We start from the raw sequence: 17007 nt of genomic DNA on the forward strand, positions 1-17007 counted from the left end.
GTACATGTTTACAATGGTGTCAAATCTCATGAGGCAGTTAGTGGCTCAGTGGATAGAACACTGGGCCTAAAGTCAGGAAGACCTGAGTTAAAATCCAGCCTCATACATGTGCTAGCTGTATGATCTTGAGCAAGTTACTTAACCTCTCTTTGCCTCAGTTTCCTCAACTGTAAAATGGTAATAATAATAGCACTTCTCTTTAGGGGTTGTCGTGAGGATTGAATGAGATACTTATAAAGTGCTTAGCACAGTGCCTGGAAGATAGTAGGTGATATATAAATACCTATTCCTTTCTCTTCCTTCCTCTTATTTCATGCTAGAAGAAGTCTTGGCCTGGTTTCTTGCTGAAATATGGCAGGTACATAGGTGCCATTCAAACCTGGAGGTGAAGAGAGAAACAGTGTGCTTTCATTCTGACGAAAAGAATGAGTACAGGTGAAAGAAGGGAAAGGCTCTAACTTTTCTGACATGTATAAGCAGCTCTGATAGGGGAGGAAGAGCCCTGGAAAATATTATCATAGGTTCCCTTTTTTCTTTCTCTTGACTGTAGTGTTTTCTGCTTAACTTGAAGCTTCTGATCAATCACAAGTCTCAGAGTGAGGCCTTTGTTCCCTCTGATACCCAGCAACCCATCTTGCTTTAATTAAAGTAAAAAGAAATTCTGAACTGGGTTTTTGGTAAATATCCTTTCTTTTAGTATGTAACTGAATTGGACCATGGGAGAGAAAACTATTTATTATGGGCTGGGCTTGACTCCTATTCCCCTCCTTTTCCCACAAACCACGTGATTTCTCCAAAACTACATGCAAATGCATTTTGTTACACCCCCTTTGGCTAGGAAGAGAGGATTGCACAATGACAAAATTCCCCCTGACCTTTTTAAAAAAAATCTCTGTCCTCCATGCAGACCTCAATAAAGGAACTCAGGCCAAGGATGAAGTGGGGAGTGCCTGTTCCAAAAGCAGAGGGAGCTCTAAGATTAAAACTGAGTCCTCTTCTTCCTGCTCCATGATCTCCTAGCCCCTCCTTGTGTAGCTCAGGGAATTTGAGAAATAGGCACATTGAGGGGGAATGGTAGAAACAGGACACAGAAGGACAGAGAGCTGGCTGGGAGAGGCAAAGGGAGCACTAAGCTCCCTGGTTGTCCCCTGTACTTGTCTGCACATGCCTCCTAAGATGACTACTTGCAGAAGTAAGGGAAACTGATCAACTCTTCCCCATCAGCTCCAGAAGGTAAAAATCTTAAAAACAAGTGATATGAACTCCAATATGGAGAATACCTTCAATAGAATGGATTTGATCTTTAGGCAAAGAAGAGGGATAGGAGCTTTCTCTTCCTTCTCAACCTGGGGCCATTTGTCTTGGGTCAACCCCAACCCTATTCCATTGCACAGTGACCCTTGTTGACAGGATGATGTGCATTTTGAACAAACTATGAGAAGATTGTTACTTTAAGATAGAAGGGAAAGACTAAAAATTTAAAGCAAGAAATGAGAGAGGAACCTATTCTCATTCCTTCTTCCATAATTTCTTTTGATTACTTTGCCATTTTTCTTTCTCTATCTACCTTTCCAGCTCTGTTTCCATCCAATATATGGGGGGGGGCAAGGTTTTTGTTTTTTGTTTGTTTGTTTAATGCTACCATCCCACTTGGCTGCCTTTTACCAACAGATTAGCAGAGAGGGCTGGGGTAAATTTTAAGGTGTACTTTATTTCAATCCTGAAGGAATCAACAGTGATACATATCATTAGAATTTCATAATTAGATGTAGTGAAGAGAGATGGTCTGATATGAGAAAATGAATCAAGGAATCAAAAGTCCAGGGAGAATGTGCTCCAGATGCTTTGTGATAAAGGGTCTTTTTAAAAAAAATTATTTGGGTAGGGGTACTGTGTGCTGTGAGGGCATAAAGGATGAGGAAACTCATAAAACTTGAGTCAGAGTAACAGAGCAGCTGAAGAAAAGGGAGAAGAGCTGAACTGATTAACAGATGTTGCTTAGGAGAAAGCTACCTCAATCTTAGCAATCAAGCTGGGAGAAGAGAGAAACAGAAGGTGACAGAAGGACAAAGTTTAGAAAGTTAAAGGCTGGAAAGATGTGGAAGGTGGGTAAAGTATGGGTAGTACTGCTTGGTAGAACCTGAATGTTGGTATCAATATGAAAGTGTAATTGAACTCCAGGTGACTCTCACTCCTAAGGCAGGTTTGCTCACTCAAATACGGTGAAACCTGTTGCTTCTCTGAGCCCCAAAGTCCAGAGGTGGAGAGAACCGTAGCTGAGAGATGTCCAGCTTCTCAGGACCTATCAAATTAACAGGCATATGGTAAGTGGCCAAGAAGCCCGAGAGATGTTTTTCCCACTACTTGTGTCCTTCCTGTCTCACATTCTGTTTGTCTGTCTTTCTCCCTCCCTCTCTATCCTTCCTCTTCTCCTCCCTGTCTTTGCTACCCTTCTCTCTCTACCTCCTTTGTCTTTCTCTTCTCTCTTCCTACTCTTCACCTCCCCCTCAACTCTTTATTTTCTCCATATCTTCTCCTTTCCTGGGAGAAGGAACACTTCCAGGATCCCTCATAGGTTCCCAAAGTGGTTGATACTGCCTCCTGGGGGTGCTGGAATGATCTAGGGGGGTGGTAGTAGCCTCAGGTACAATTGGGGAGCATTGAATAAAAATAAGGGGGTGGTAGAAGCATGAGGAAAGAAGAGAAGATAAGAAAATTTTGAAAAACCATTTGAATGGAAAAACATTCACATGGAAAGTATATTTCATCTGTTTTATAACAGAGTTAAAGTTGTCGTGATTACATTATTTTCCAAGTAAACACACAAAACACAAGTTATAACTGATCCACAGTCAAGTCTGCCAATGGGTCTTAACAAGCAAGTATTGGCAGGCAAGCGTGTCTCAAATTGTCAGGAAATCCAGCATACAACAGCAGGAATATACGCTTGTAATGACTTGTTTACTAAACTATATAGTTACATGATACAATTTTGCATCATCAAAATTTCAATGCAGGAAAAGAGCCACAAATTTACAATAAATTATTAAATTTAAGATGCGTCATTTAAAAAATACATTTTTTTGGAAATGACACAAATTTAAAAAAAAACATTAAAGAGTTAAAGAAAGTAGATTTCCAGGGGGGCACTGTGTAATTTTTTTTTTTAAAAGGGAGCAGGAAGCCAAATAAGTTTGGGAACCTCTGCAATAGCTCAGTTCAATAAGATGTGTTAAGTAACTACTTCTTGCCAAACATTGTACTAGATGCTGGTGATATGAATGTCTTTTCCCTACTCTCAAGGAGTTTGTATTTTATAGATTCTAGTAACTGTGCCACAGAAACTGCAGGAAAGAAAAATCTTGCATTTGGAGTAAGATGGCAGGTTTAAATACCTGGCTTATCATTACTACTTATATGACTTTGGGCAAGTTAATTAACCTCACTGGGCCTCACTTTCCTCATCTGTAAAATGTGAAGGACCTTTAAATTTCCTTTCCGGTTCTCAGTCTATGATCCTATGATCTGAAAAGGTTAGTCCTGTTGTAGATAGATGCCCATTCACCATCCTGTGGCTCCCCAGTCTGTAACTCCCTTCTCTGTCCATCACTACTCTCTATGTGTTGTCTTTCCAATCAGAGTGTAAGCTCCTTTGGTGGGGGGAGCTTTTGTATTTGTATCCCTAGCACTTACCATAGGGCACAGTGCTGGGCCTGGAGTCAGGAAGACTCCTTTTAGTGAGTTCAAATCCAGCCTCAGATACTTATTAACTGTGTGACCCTGGTCAAGTCACTTAACCCTGTTTGCCTCAGTTTCTTCACCTGTAAAATGAGCTGGAGAAGGAAATGGCAAACCACTCCAGTATTTTTGTCAAGAAAACCCCAAATGAGGTCACAAAGCATCAGACATGACTGAACAACAAATACCATGCAGTACTTAATAGATACATTTCATTTAGAGTCAGAGGAATTACCTATGTGACCTTTTATTTTTGGAACAGGGTCTGGATCTGTGACTTAATTGATCTAGGGGGTTCCTGGTAAGGAAACTCCACTGATGCTGAGTGGTGCTTGTAATGAAATTTATCATCTTAGAAGGGCAGCTAGGTGGTACAATGGATAAAGCAGCAGCCCTACAGCCAGGAGGGCCTAAGTTCAAATCCAGCTTCAGACACTTACTAGCTGGGCAACTCACTTGACCCCAGTTGCCTCCAAAAAAAAAAAGGAAATTAATAATGTTAGAGAGTTTCCTGGGGACACCGAGTGGTCAGGTGACTTATCCAAGATCATACAGTCTGCACATATCAGAGGCAGGACTTGACCTCACTTCATGCCAACTCCTAGGCTGTCCCTCTATTAATTGTGCCACACTAACTTTAGGTGACCTTATCCTTCAGATATATATAGTGCACCCTTATGGTTCTGTATCCCTCCTAGTCACCACAGCCTTCCCTCTCTCAAATGACCATATATGTACTTGTATCTAAGATCGTAGGATCGTAGGATCATAAGATCACACATAAATATATAGCTGTAAGAGAGGACAGTAGCCATCTAGCTCATCCCACTCATTTTACGATACCTGGGTACATGTTATACTTTTCCAGTAAAGTGTAAGATGTTGGAGGGCAAAGACTGTTTTGTTTTTGTACTTATATTTTCAGTGCCTTGTGCATAGTGACCATTTAAATGTTTGTTGAATTGACTATAGAGTCTGAATTTCACTCTTTTCATCCACTCGAGAGAGCCTGATATTGCTACAAATCAATGGAAATGCTTAGAGATTTGACATTTAAGGGGTCTTGACTATGACATATTTTTTCTGATATTTTATCCTTTCTAACATGAGGCTGGCTATCCTTATTTTTTCCCTGTTTCCTGTGACATTACTCGCTTCCTAATTATTCTCAAGATAAAATTCACAGTGCCAACCCCTGGGCAGATAGGTCACCCCTTTGTGCCTTTTTCTAGGTGTGTTGTCTTGTTTGCAGTCCTGGCATGGGCTGAGGAGACCTCCATGTATGGGGAAATTTTGTCCCCTAACTACCCCCAAGTATATCCCAATAATGCACAGAAGATCTGGAACATCACAGTTCCTGATGGATATGGCATCCGTCTCTACTTCACTCATCTAGACATAGAATGGTCAACCAACTGCGAGTATGATTCAGTGAAGGTATTGTATAGGTACAAAAGTACCGAGACTAAGGACTTGGAACATGGAAGGAGAGGGAGGGAGGGATTGTAAAATGGAGGAAACTTATGGGAGAAGAAATCTGGTTCTTCTTCTTTCCCTTTATTTCAAATCCTTATATCTCAGAACATTTTCTATTCTTTGGTTCCCTAATTCTGTACCTCTTTCAAATTCTCTTCATAGATCATATCAGGAGACCTTGTGGAAGGGATACTCTGTGGGCAGAAGAGTAGCAAGAACCCCGGTTCTCCAATAGTGAAGGAGTACAATGTCCCATATAACAGCCTCCAAGTGATCTTTGAGTCAGACTTCTCAAATGAAGAACGTTTCACAGGATTTGCTGCTTACTACGTTGCCGTGGGTATGGCCAAATATCTTCCCTCCAGTGTCTTGTTATAATGCTCCAACTTTAGTGTCTGGATTATGAGTGGGCTAATAACAAGTTCATGAATCAGGATTCTATTCATAATTTTTATAAAGGAAAATCATTAGCTAGCTCTACCTCTGTTACTCCTTTTGGTATGTGAAAGTCTTGACTTAGCTTGGCTTTCTGCTGTAAGACACAAGTTTTACATTTAAACACACTTGTTAAACTCTAATATATTTTCATATAAGGAACTCGCCATTGAGACATTTAAAAAATTTCATTAAATTGAATAAATTATTATTTTATCAAGCTAATAAATCTGCTAATTGTACTTTCCTACTACAGACTTTAACAGGGTCTTTAAGGTGTCATCTTTAGTGTTCTGTACTTCTTCCTGAGAGATATTTGAGACCTAAAGGCCTCAGACATGGTAAACTTATTCATCCCTGTGCTATATTAATTCCTAGCCTAGGAAACTTGGTAGTATGAATTAAGACAGGGGCAGTAGTATGCAGACTGAGAAGCCCATGACAGCATCAAAGAGCATGTAAAGTACTTCTGCAAAGGTTTAAAAGATACCTCTTTTTGCTATGCAGGGTTAGACCCTAACACTAATCTTACAGGTTTTAGTTAAGCCTCATTCTTTTATATAGATCTCCATTCTCAACTTCCATTCTCTTCCTCCTGTTTTCAGATATAAATGAATGCACAGACTTTGAAGATGCCCCTTGTAGTCATTTCTGCAACAACTTCATTGGTGGTTACTTCTGCTCCTGCCCTCCAGAGTACTTCCTCCATGATGACATGAGGAATTGTGGAGGTGAGCTATTCATCCATCCATCCATCCATCAATGATAGTCACCTGGGATGCAGGATTACCTGAAGCATGAGTGAGGAAGTTTGTCACCACCAGCTTACCCCTCATAGTTAACCTAGATTTTGATGAATATATATTCTAATTTCTAAGCATTTGTAGGGAAGAAACACCCTAGGGTAAACAAGGCCAAGGGAGAAAGTTAGAATATTAGTTAAGGGAGACCCTTCAAACATGGGGTGGGTTCAGGTCCTCAAAAGATTCTACCCTTATCATAGGCAGATTAGTAGGAACCTCCTTATGGCTTGGCATCTTTAATGAGGATTGTGACTCTAATTGATGATATGCCATCAAGAAATTAATGGATATAGATCCTAATTAGGACCATGGATTTGTTTGGAATGAAAGGTAATCAATTTATAAGAGTAGGAATAATAGAAGATGACAAGATTTCCTTTCATTCCACTGATTTTCTCCTTTCTTCCTTCTCTCTTTTGAAGTGAATTGCAGTGGGAATATGTTTACTGATCTAGCTGGGGAGATTACCAGCCCTAACTATCCCAGTTTATACCCTGAGAACTCCCGCTGTGACTATCGGATATTTTTGGAGAAAGGCTACCAAGTGGTGGTGACTATTAAGAAAGAAGATTTTGATGTGGAAGCAGTTGATTCAGAAGGAGACTGTCCAGACAGCCTGCTTGTGCGTGGTAGATGATTACTTTTATTTCCTTTCCATGCAGGATTTCCCCCTTGAAAACAGATCTTTCCTTCCTTCGGTTTCTTTCTTGCATCTTTTTCTTTCATTATTTTCCTCTTTTACATTATAGCAAATGTACTCCCAGCTTGAAAAACCAGCCAGGCCAGCTACATGTCCTCCTCAGGACTTTGGAGGGTCCCCTAAAGGGATTTGGGGAACCTCTTCTCCCCTGTCATTGGCTCAATCCCTCACCAGTTATGTCTCCCCTAATTCTCAAGTGCCCATGACTATAGCCCCAATTCCATTTAACCACTTAACACTAATCAGCTTTTTGAAAGGGATATTAATTTAAAAGACGAGGGACAAATAAGTATGTTCCCCCTACCCCGAAGGGACATACTGTCTCCCATACCACCTTGGTATCTGGGGAGAGTGGACTCACACGCATATTTTCTACATGATATTCATCATTCCCACCGAGTTCCCATCAGGAAGAGGCACTGCTGCTAGATTAGTTTTCATCTCAACTACTGCTAAGTTAGGTCCTAAAGGTCACTCTTGAAGTTTACACCTTGCTCCATGGGACATTGATACTGGACTTGCTGCAAAACCTGAATGCCAGGATATTCCCTTTTATGACCTCTCACAAAACTGGAATCTCCAGTTCCCTCATCTAAAAGAGAAAAGTATAAATGTTAAAGCAAAAGTTGGAGGCCACATCTAGGCCTGGGGTGGGAGGAAGGCCCAAAGCCTCTCTCCTCACAGCAGTTTCTCTCACTGGGCAGTCAGCAAAGGACTCAAAGCAAGGGAGAACAGCTGAAGAGAATGTAGCCTAAGAGAAAAATGAGCCTGAGCCTCTGTTCCCTAGTACTTTTTGGAGGATCTCCAGATTCCAACTATCTAATCAATCAAATATTTATTAGGTGCTTAAGCACTGGGGGTACAAAAAGAGGCAAAAGACAATCAAAAAGTCTTCTTCTACCCACATGGTTAGCAGAATAGAACTAGTTACGGAATGCCTACACATGCATAAGTCTTTACAAGGGACTTCCATCATAAATCATCACAAGTCTCCCAGGAACAGGATCCCTAGCCTCTTCTACTAACATGTAGTGAGTAGCAGACTCTGTTGTGTGTTGTTTAATTTTTTTTTTATGCCTTACTCTCTGCCTCTTTTCCTTCTTTCCTTTCTGTCTCTCTCCTGATTCATTCTCATTTATTTTTTTCTCCCAGTTCACTGCAGGAGGTCAGCAGTTTGGACCCTACTGTGGTAATGGATTTCCTGGGCAGCAAATAATTGAAACCAAGGACAATGTTCTTGATATTGTATTCCAGACTGACGAAACAGGGCAAAAAAAGGGCTGGAAACTTCGTTATTATGGAGACCGTGAGTAGCCATAGAAGCTGTTCCTATGGGTGCTTGCATCCAAGTAACACTCCTATGCCAGATACCTGAGGAATAGTTGTATAGACGTATAGACACATTTACAGAGAGAGATGTACATCATTACATCAGATGCCGAAAGGATAGAAAGCCTGAAGCGGATTAGGAGTACCTTCAAAAAGTGTAGTATTTCTCTCAAAACCTCAAAAATTGTTTAATTCCCATGGGAGTTCCAAACTCCCGAAGTGATCCTGGAAATTCCCCAGTATCCAGGAGTCCTCCTACTCAGGTATACCTACCTGTCCGCTCATACCTTTTATTTGTATTCTGGATAAGAGACCATGGGAAACTAAACTAAGCTATGAGGGGCCTTTGGCTAGATTCTCTTAGACATTTACCCCTTTGACACATCAGGTACCAGAAAAGAGCTATGGTGGGTACGTGAGAAAAAACGGATGATGAGGGGATATAACAGTAGAATTTTATAGAAGAATGTATCAACTGAAATTATGTTTAATGGTTGGATGAATTAAGGCAGGAAGTCTGGTGCTTAAATGTTTATGGAATAGAATTAAACTGCTGGATTAGATTGCTTTATTAGCTAAGATGGTAGAAAGATGGATTACATGCATTGTATTTATAGATTGATGTCTGGCTATTAGATAGCTGATAAGGTGATACTGAGAGGCAATATGGTACCCAGTCCTGCCTGTGCTGCTTAATAAACTACATGTCCTTTGTCAAGTCAGTTAACCTCTGTGGGCCTCAGTTTTACCATCTGTAACATGGGAAATATAAGAGAACACTATGTTTGGAGGGAATGAGTTGTGAAAAAAGCACTTCATAGGCTCTCCTTATAATTGTTATAGAAGTATGTTTTTATTAAATAAAGCAAAGAGACCAGAGAAATGTCATTTTAGAGAAAAGTGATTCTCAAACTTTTTGTTCATTGATGTTTTCTTTTCTGTTGCCACTGTTTTCCTTCTAAAGCAATGCCATGTCCTAAAGAATTCACAGCCAACTCTGTTCAGGATCCTTTAAAAGCCAAATATGTGTATAAGGATACTGTGAAGATAACTTGTCTGGAAGGGTTTGAAGTGGTGGAGGTAAGCTGACTTCAGGGGCCAGTCCCATGTTCCCTTTCCTCCATTTAAGGCAATCACTACCAAGTTTCCAAGTTTCCAAGTGTTTAGCTTCCATGGCTGTTTCTAAAGAGGGCGCAGACATTTCTTTTACCACAGGTGAGCCCAAGCATGTTTCCTCTGAGTATTTAATCTGCCCTTGAGAGAGACTGAGCTCCCCCCACTTCTGCTTCTCCTTTGTTTGGCATTCTGTCCACTGGCTTGGAATGGAAATCAACTGTGAAGCTACGGATCTGGGCTGCTTTGGGTCTCTGCTTGTTAAGATTAGTGAGTGTTCCTCACTGAACACCAGGATGAGACTCCTTCTGGTACTCTGACTTCCCCACATCCCTCCTAATTATTGGTGGTTCTTGTTATTCTTTAGGGAAGAGTCAGCTCAACATCCTTCTATTCTACTTGTCAAAGTAATGGGCAGTGGAGTAATTCCAACCTAAAATGCAAACGTAGGTAACTGAGTGGGTTATCCTCCAAAATGGGGTTGAGGGCATAAAACTACTTTCCCTCAGATTAAAAGAGGAAATGGATTGAGTTTTAGACACGTAGACACAGAGACTTTCTTGGGCCCTAGGACAGAACCGACCCTAAACCAGGTGAAACACAGAAGGGCAATGGGATTGTGATGAGTATCTGTTTGTTTCTACCATCCCAGCACATCAGCACATCACCAGAGAGAGAGAAATCTAATGGGGTAATAGTTATTTGGGCTGCAAGGTATAAATTGGGGGTAACATAAGGAAAACCATATAGGAAACCCACAGGATAGGAGAATCATCTCAGAGATATTTGAAGACCTTAAAAGGCAGTGGAGTCTATGGGATGGAGGGTTAGAGTTGGTGTTATCACTATTACTGGGAGAGGGTGGCGACCCTGATGACCCCTGTCCTGATTTTCCCTTATAGGGGTGGACTGCGGCTCTCCTGAACCCATTAAAAATGGGAAAGCAGACAATACAGAAAATACCTTGTTTGGGGCTGTGATTCAGTATACCTGCAATGAGCCGTATTATTACATGAAGACTGAAGGGACTGGTAAGTTTTTCCTTTGGGGGAGGAGCAGTAAAAATGAAGACATTAAGAAGTGGGTTTTTCTTGGAATTAAAATGGCAAAGAGGAGGCACAAGGATATAGTGGATGAGGCACTAGGTTGAGGATCAAGAAGACATGGGACCAAATCAGACCTCAGTTAATTGCTAGCTGTGTGACCCAGGGCAAGTTACTTCACCGCTCTCTGCCTCAGTTTCTTTATCTGTAAAATGAGGGGGTTGGCTTTGGTGAGTTCAGAGGTTCCTTCCAGCCACAAATCTGTGATCTTCCAATCCTATAGGTTCTTGACAATGTTGCTATTTTCTTCACTATCTTAGAATACAATTCTAATATGTGAACTGTCAGTGGGTCAAGTCCAAATAGACAATTATTAAGTGACTACTACATGCCAGGCTCTGTGCTTGGGGATATAAAAAGAGGCAAGGATGTTGCCTGCCCTCCAGGAGTTTACAGTCTAGTGTGGGAGACAACATGCTAACAACTTTGTGCAAACAATAGAAATTGAAGATAATTGATGGAGGGGAGGCATTAGCATTATGGGGTATCAAGAAATGCTTCACATGGAAGATGAGATTTTAGTTGGGACTTGAAGGAAGCCAGGGAAGCCTTTTTAGGGAGTTTAGGTGGGGCAGCTAGGTGGTGCAGTGAATAGAGCACAGAGTCAGGAGGACCTGAGTTCAAATCCAGCCTCAGACACTTAACTAGCTGTGTAACCCTGGGCAAGTCAATTAACTCCCATTGCCTCCAAAAAAAAAAAGTTTAGGCACAAAAGGCAAAAGAACTGGAGTCCTTCAGATAAGTTCAGAGACTCGTAGAGGTATGGAATCTTGGAATTCTAAGGGAGCTTTGAGTTTTGTAATCCAGCTTCCTACTCGCAACAGGAATCTGTTTTTATAATATATAGCTCATCCTACTCTGGATGAATTGTTTAATCTGAAACCCAGGGATTTATAGACAAATGCCTACAACTGCAAACCACACTTACTCTGACTGAAGAGCCCTTTTTATTTATTTATTTTTTTTGAGCAAGGCAGTTGGGGTTAAGTGACTTGCCCAGGGTCACACAGCTAGTAAGTGTCATGTGTCTGAGGTCGAATTTGAATTCAGGTCCTTCTGACTCCAGGGTCGGTGCTATATCCACTGGGTCACCTAGCTGCCCCATGAAGAACCCTTTTTGCGGGACAGTCTTGTCTTTGCAGTTCTTTATGGAAGGTAACAAGAGACACAAAAGACATCTGACTCCCTTTTCCCCTCTCACATCAAGTATGTTTACAGCCTTCATCATAATGCAATACCTCCCCTTCTTCTTTCCCTCCTCTATGATCTTGTATCCTGCTGTGAGAATACTGACTGATATTCAGGAAAAAATCTCCAAACACTTTCCTGTCCTGAGGCCATAATCTGCAGAAGGGTGAATGTCTAGACTCTAGACCCTCTACTTGTGGGTCCAGGTGTTTGTGCTCTGGTCCCTGTCTTTATAATGCCTACCCCTAGGGAGCCTGGAGCTCTAATGAGGAGATTCAATACTGAAATGGCTCTGCCTCTCTTGTTGATCTTAGGGGAATATCGTTGTGCTGCCAATGGGACCTGGGTGAACAAGGTGCTGGGCGTGGAGCTGCCTGAATGTGCAGCAGGTAAAAGAGTACTGGGTATAAGATATAATATTAATAATCAATTAAGAAAATAATATTACATTAATAATCAATAATATTAATCAACTATATAATATGAAAGAGTGCTGGGTATAAGATATAACATTGATGGATATGATCAATTATGATATTAATATTAAATTAATTATCAATAATATTGATTATTAATGAATATAATATAATATAATATAATATAATATAATATAATATAATATAATATAATATAATATAATATAATATAATATAATATAATATAATATAATATAATATGATATAATATAATATAATAGAGTGCTAGGTATAATATATACAATAACTGTGGTAAAAAGTAAGATGGTGGGTGGAGGGAGGGTGGAAGAATTGAGCCCTAGCACAGCTTACTAGAAGCTGCAAAGTGTCTCATGGCTCCAGGGATTCTGTCATGTCCTGTCTGTGACTTCTAGAGTATTTGGAAAAATGAGCCCGTTGGTACTACAGTGAATTATCTCCTGGGAGAGAAAGCCTAGAAACTTGGGGACCACTAGAGTGGTCCCAAGTGACATGATGTCTATGTTAGGGTGTGAGAATTCTGGGCTTCTGGGACCTGGGTCAGAGTAAATGGGCCTATGGGAGTCATAATGGTGCATGCAGTGGAAAGTGTGCTGGATTTGATGTCACAGAATGGAAGGAAAGGGTAGAGGATTAGCATTTATAAAGCACCTACTATGGGCCAGGCATTGTGCTAAGAGTTTTTTACAAATACTATCTCTTCTGATCCTCATAAGAACCATTCAAGGTAGGTGCTATTATGATCTCCATTTTACAGTTGATAAATCTGAGGCAAATACAGGTAAAGTGGACTTGGGTTCCAATCCTACCCCTGATGTTTATACTATCTTGTGTGACGTTGAGCAAGCTCAGTTCACTTCTCTGGTCTCCTTTCCTCACCTATACAAAGAAGGGGTTGGACTAGATGGTCTCCATGCTCCTTCCCAGATCTAAATCTATGATGTCACCTAGTAAGGGTGAGTGTTGGAATCAAAACCAAGATTAGAGCTGGTATTATAAGTTTGGTAAGACTGTCTGGGCAGGGCTTCTTAACTTTTTGTGTCATGGACCCCTTTGGCAGTCTGGCAAAGCCAAAATTTATATTTTATTATAAAGCCAAATGGGAGAGCATTTTTAAATATACAAAATGAAATACTAGAATTACAAAGGAAATTATTTTGGAATATAATTATTTTGGAATAGAAACATAATTTTTTCCCATCCAAGTTTATAGATGGCAGGCTAAGAACCCCTGGATAAAGTTTGAGAGCTAGAAATTGAAATGTAAAGATATAAGGAAGCCATAATCAAATACTAGATAGGTGGATAGACTAATTTTTCCACAAAAAATCTAGGTGTTAAATATGCATGATAAGATTGTTAAGGATGGAACTCTGGGCCATAGGTTTTGCTGATGCCTCTTAGGTCTTCCTTAACATTAGAGACCTGCTATACCCAAACCTCAATTACTTATATCCTCCTCTCTCTGCCTCCATGTGTGTGTGTCTAATTCTAGCACCTAGTTCTCCTTTTCACTTCTATTCTGTCTCTACATACTTGAAACCACAAACATTTTTTTATAGGTTTATTTATAAGGGGAAAAGGAAATATACAAATCCATATACATTTTGACAGGCAATTAGTAACGTGTGTAAAATCAATATATACGTATAGACTCAGACTGAGTAATACCTAAGATTTCTAGCTCAATCTCAATTAAAGTTCCCTGTGAAGAATAGTATGGTCCATGAGCTTCTCTAGACCAGAAGCCCTATACCACATCTATGGACTCCTTTTGTGGCCCCAAACTAGAATTTTATCTGTATTCTCAAAATAAATATTTCTCATTCCCCCAGCTAATTTTGGGATTTACTTACCTTGACTCTATGGCTCAAGCTCATTTGTTCTTTCTTCTCTTCTTAACTTTTCATCCCTTATTTAACTGATTTTTAAAAGCATAATTTCCCAATACTGAATCCTTCCCATAGAAACCTTCTCTTGTGACAGAAAACTACGTAATTAAGCACAGCAAACCAACACATTGTCTACAATGATTATATGTGCCTCATTTTACTCTTAGAGTCTACCACGCATCTACCAAGAAAAGCAAAAGTCTATTTCATCATTGCTTAATTCTTCCAGTACGAGACACCTAATCAGGAAGCGTCTTAATGACTGTTTGGTGGGGGTATTGCTATTATTATCTGTGTTGCATATTACTTAGCTAGGTAACTGTACTTTTTCGTGACTCAGAGTGAAGGAGGGGCTAGAAACAACCATCGTAAAGTTGTTTCCTGTCAGAATAATTCAACCTGACCAGCTGCCTTCCCCCAAATTCCAGAACAGTGACTAAATCGCTTTCTTCTACAGAAGGAACTGGGGGTAAAGGACAGATGAATCTTGCTAGGCTAGGGAGGGAAGAGCTTAGATGTAGGCCATCAACTGAAATCAAATGGGGCTCCTGATGTAGTGAGAAAAAGGTAAGGGGACTATATTTCCAAGCAATCGATAGGAAATGGAGCAACAAGTGGGTATGGATAGGGAAGAGATAAGCCAGATCTTCATCACATCATCTAGGGTTGAGCCATTGTTTTGGCAGAGAAACCAACCTATAGTCAAGGCTGATCAGGAGCCAGCTCCTTTCTCTTTATTCATTTGTTATTGGGGGTAATTCATGGCACTTTCAGCTTGTGTGAAATCCAGTCTACCTGAGGAAATGGAAAAATGTAAGGTCTGAAGAGTCTTCATTATAGGCTGGTGATAGGACGAGAGTGGTTGAGCATTAGTTTGAGTCCTATATCTTTTTAATAGTACTTTGCTAACATATCTTTTTTTGTTCCCCAGTCTGTGGAGTTCCCAGTCAGCCATTTGAAAGTGCCCAGAGGATTTTTGGGGGTAAAAAGGCAGATATTAGCAGTTTCCCTTGGCAAGTTTTCTTTCAGAGTCCAAGAGCTGGCGGAGCCCTCATTGATGAACATTGGGTGTTAACCGCTGCCCATGTGTTAGAGGGCAACTTCAACCCTATTATGTACATGGGAACCACCATGGTTCACAATTCAGCTCTGGAGAAGGCCCAGATGCTCGTTGCTGATGGTGTCTTTATCCATCCGGACTGGAAGCCCGTTGGTGACCTAGAGACAAGGAAGAATTTTGACAATGACATCGCACTGGTGCGCCTAAAAGACCCAGTGAAATTGGGGCCTAATGTTTCTCCTATATGTCTGCCAGACAGTTCGTCAGATTATGACCTCAAATTTAAGACCCTGGGATTGATCTCAGGCTGGGGCCGAATAGAAAGACGTAGAATTGTTTTTGAACTCAGAGGGACAAAGTTACCTGTGGTCCCTCTGGCAAAGTGTCAATCAGTAGAGAGTGAAGACTCCAAAATAGATACTAGCACCTTCAGTTTTACCAATAACATGATTTGTGCTGGAGGAGAGAAGGGAAGTGATAGTTGTGAAGGAGACAGTGGTGGGGCCTTTGCTGTACAGGTCCCTAATGAAAAGGAAACCAAATTCTTTGTGGCTGGCCTGGTGTCCTGGGGACCCAAATGTGGTACTTATGGGATCTACACTAAAGTAAAGAATTACATTTCCTGGATTGAGAAGACCATGCAGGAAAATAGGATCTCTGATCAGGATTAATCCATTTTTATATCACCCACCTGTCTTGAATGATCATAACCACTGTGACTATGGGGAGCGCAAGCTGGAGAGACTGAAATGCTTATGGTGGGGGTGCATCATGTTTTTGACTCTGAAATATCCATCAGAATGTATTCCTCCATTGTAAGGGCACCTGATTGGTGATGTTCAACTATATATTCCATTATGACCACTCTTTATCTTTGGAGACCTCTTTCTATTGGTTTGTATCATTCCTTTGATTGTCACCTAATCCTGCCACCATGCAGAATATCCTGGAAAGAACTTTCTTACTTCTAAGCCTGAGACTTGCCAGGCTGTAGATGCTGTTTACCTCCCCTGCACACCTTGTCCCTCCACAAAGTTATATTTAATGAATCATTCTTAACATCTAATAATTAGCCACAATAAAGTATGATTCCACCCCAACTCAGGTGTTCCCTCTTCTTTCACAAGGACTCAGAATTAGCGTCATAGAACCACAGTGGATGTGAAGGAGAGGGGGAGTGATTGATAGGAGGTCAGGCACACCCTTATTTACTTTTACAGGAATTAAATCAGCCACTTAATATTATCTGTGAGATCACACTTTACAGAACATTGTACTAAGTAATATCGTAGAGAAGGGGGAAGTAAAAGAATATCCCTCTTTCCAAAATTTGATTAAGAAATTAAAAGGTGATCCCAAATCAGAGTTTACTTTCTGTGTTAAAATGTGAACCTGGGGGGGCAGCTAGGTGGCACAGTGGATAGAGCCCTGGCCCTGAAATCAGGAGTACCTGAGTTCAAATCTGGCCTCAGACCAGACATTTGACACCTACTAGCTGTGTGACCTTGGGCAAGTCACTTAACCCCAATTGCCTAAAAACAAAAAAACAAAGAAACAAAATGTAAACCTAGGCTTTAAAAAATATTTTGAATGTTTTATTAGAAACCCATGGGGACATATATTCATTGACAGATGTGGTGAGATGATGATCACCTTTAAGGGACATTATATATATGATGAATGCTGGAAGTGGATGTAGGAAAAAGGATTGGATC

General features: G+C 40.5%; 1 protein-coding gene across 3 annotated transcripts; it reads left to right on the forward strand.

Moving 5' to 3' along the window:
• The first annotated feature begins 1009 nt into the window (after positions 1-1009).
• On the forward strand, positions 1010-16392 carry C1S (complement C1s). Of its 3 annotated transcripts, none has more exons than XM_020994286.2 (12): positions 1010-1233; positions 2182-2324; positions 4971-5175; positions 5377-5554; positions 6255-6380; positions 6875-7074; positions 8305-8458; positions 9446-9561; positions 9962-10040; positions 10497-10625; positions 12200-12274; positions 15164-16392. In XM_020994286.2, exons 2-12 carry the CDS (start codon positions 2284-2286, stop codon positions 15961-15963), a joined length of 2103 nt encoding a protein of 700 aa, XP_020849945.1. In that variant the 5' UTR covers positions 1010-1233; positions 2182-2283; the 3' UTR covers positions 15964-16392. The 3 variants fall into 3 exon arrangements, with proteins under 3 accessions (XP_020849945.1, XP_020849943.1, XP_020849944.1); XM_020994284.2 differs by having other exon boundaries at positions 2200-2324; XM_020994285.2 differs by having other exon boundaries at positions 2204-2324.
• Positions 16393-17007: the final 615 nt, after the last annotated feature.

The sequence above is a fragment of the Phascolarctos cinereus genome, unplaced genomic scaffold, assembly GCF_003287225.1.
Source record: "Phascolarctos cinereus isolate Bilbo 61053 unplaced genomic scaffold, phaCin_HiC Scaffold_1;HRSCAF=81, whole genome shotgun sequence".
Taxonomy (NCBI): Eukaryota; Metazoa; Chordata; class Mammalia; order Diprotodontia; family Phascolarctidae; genus Phascolarctos; species Phascolarctos cinereus.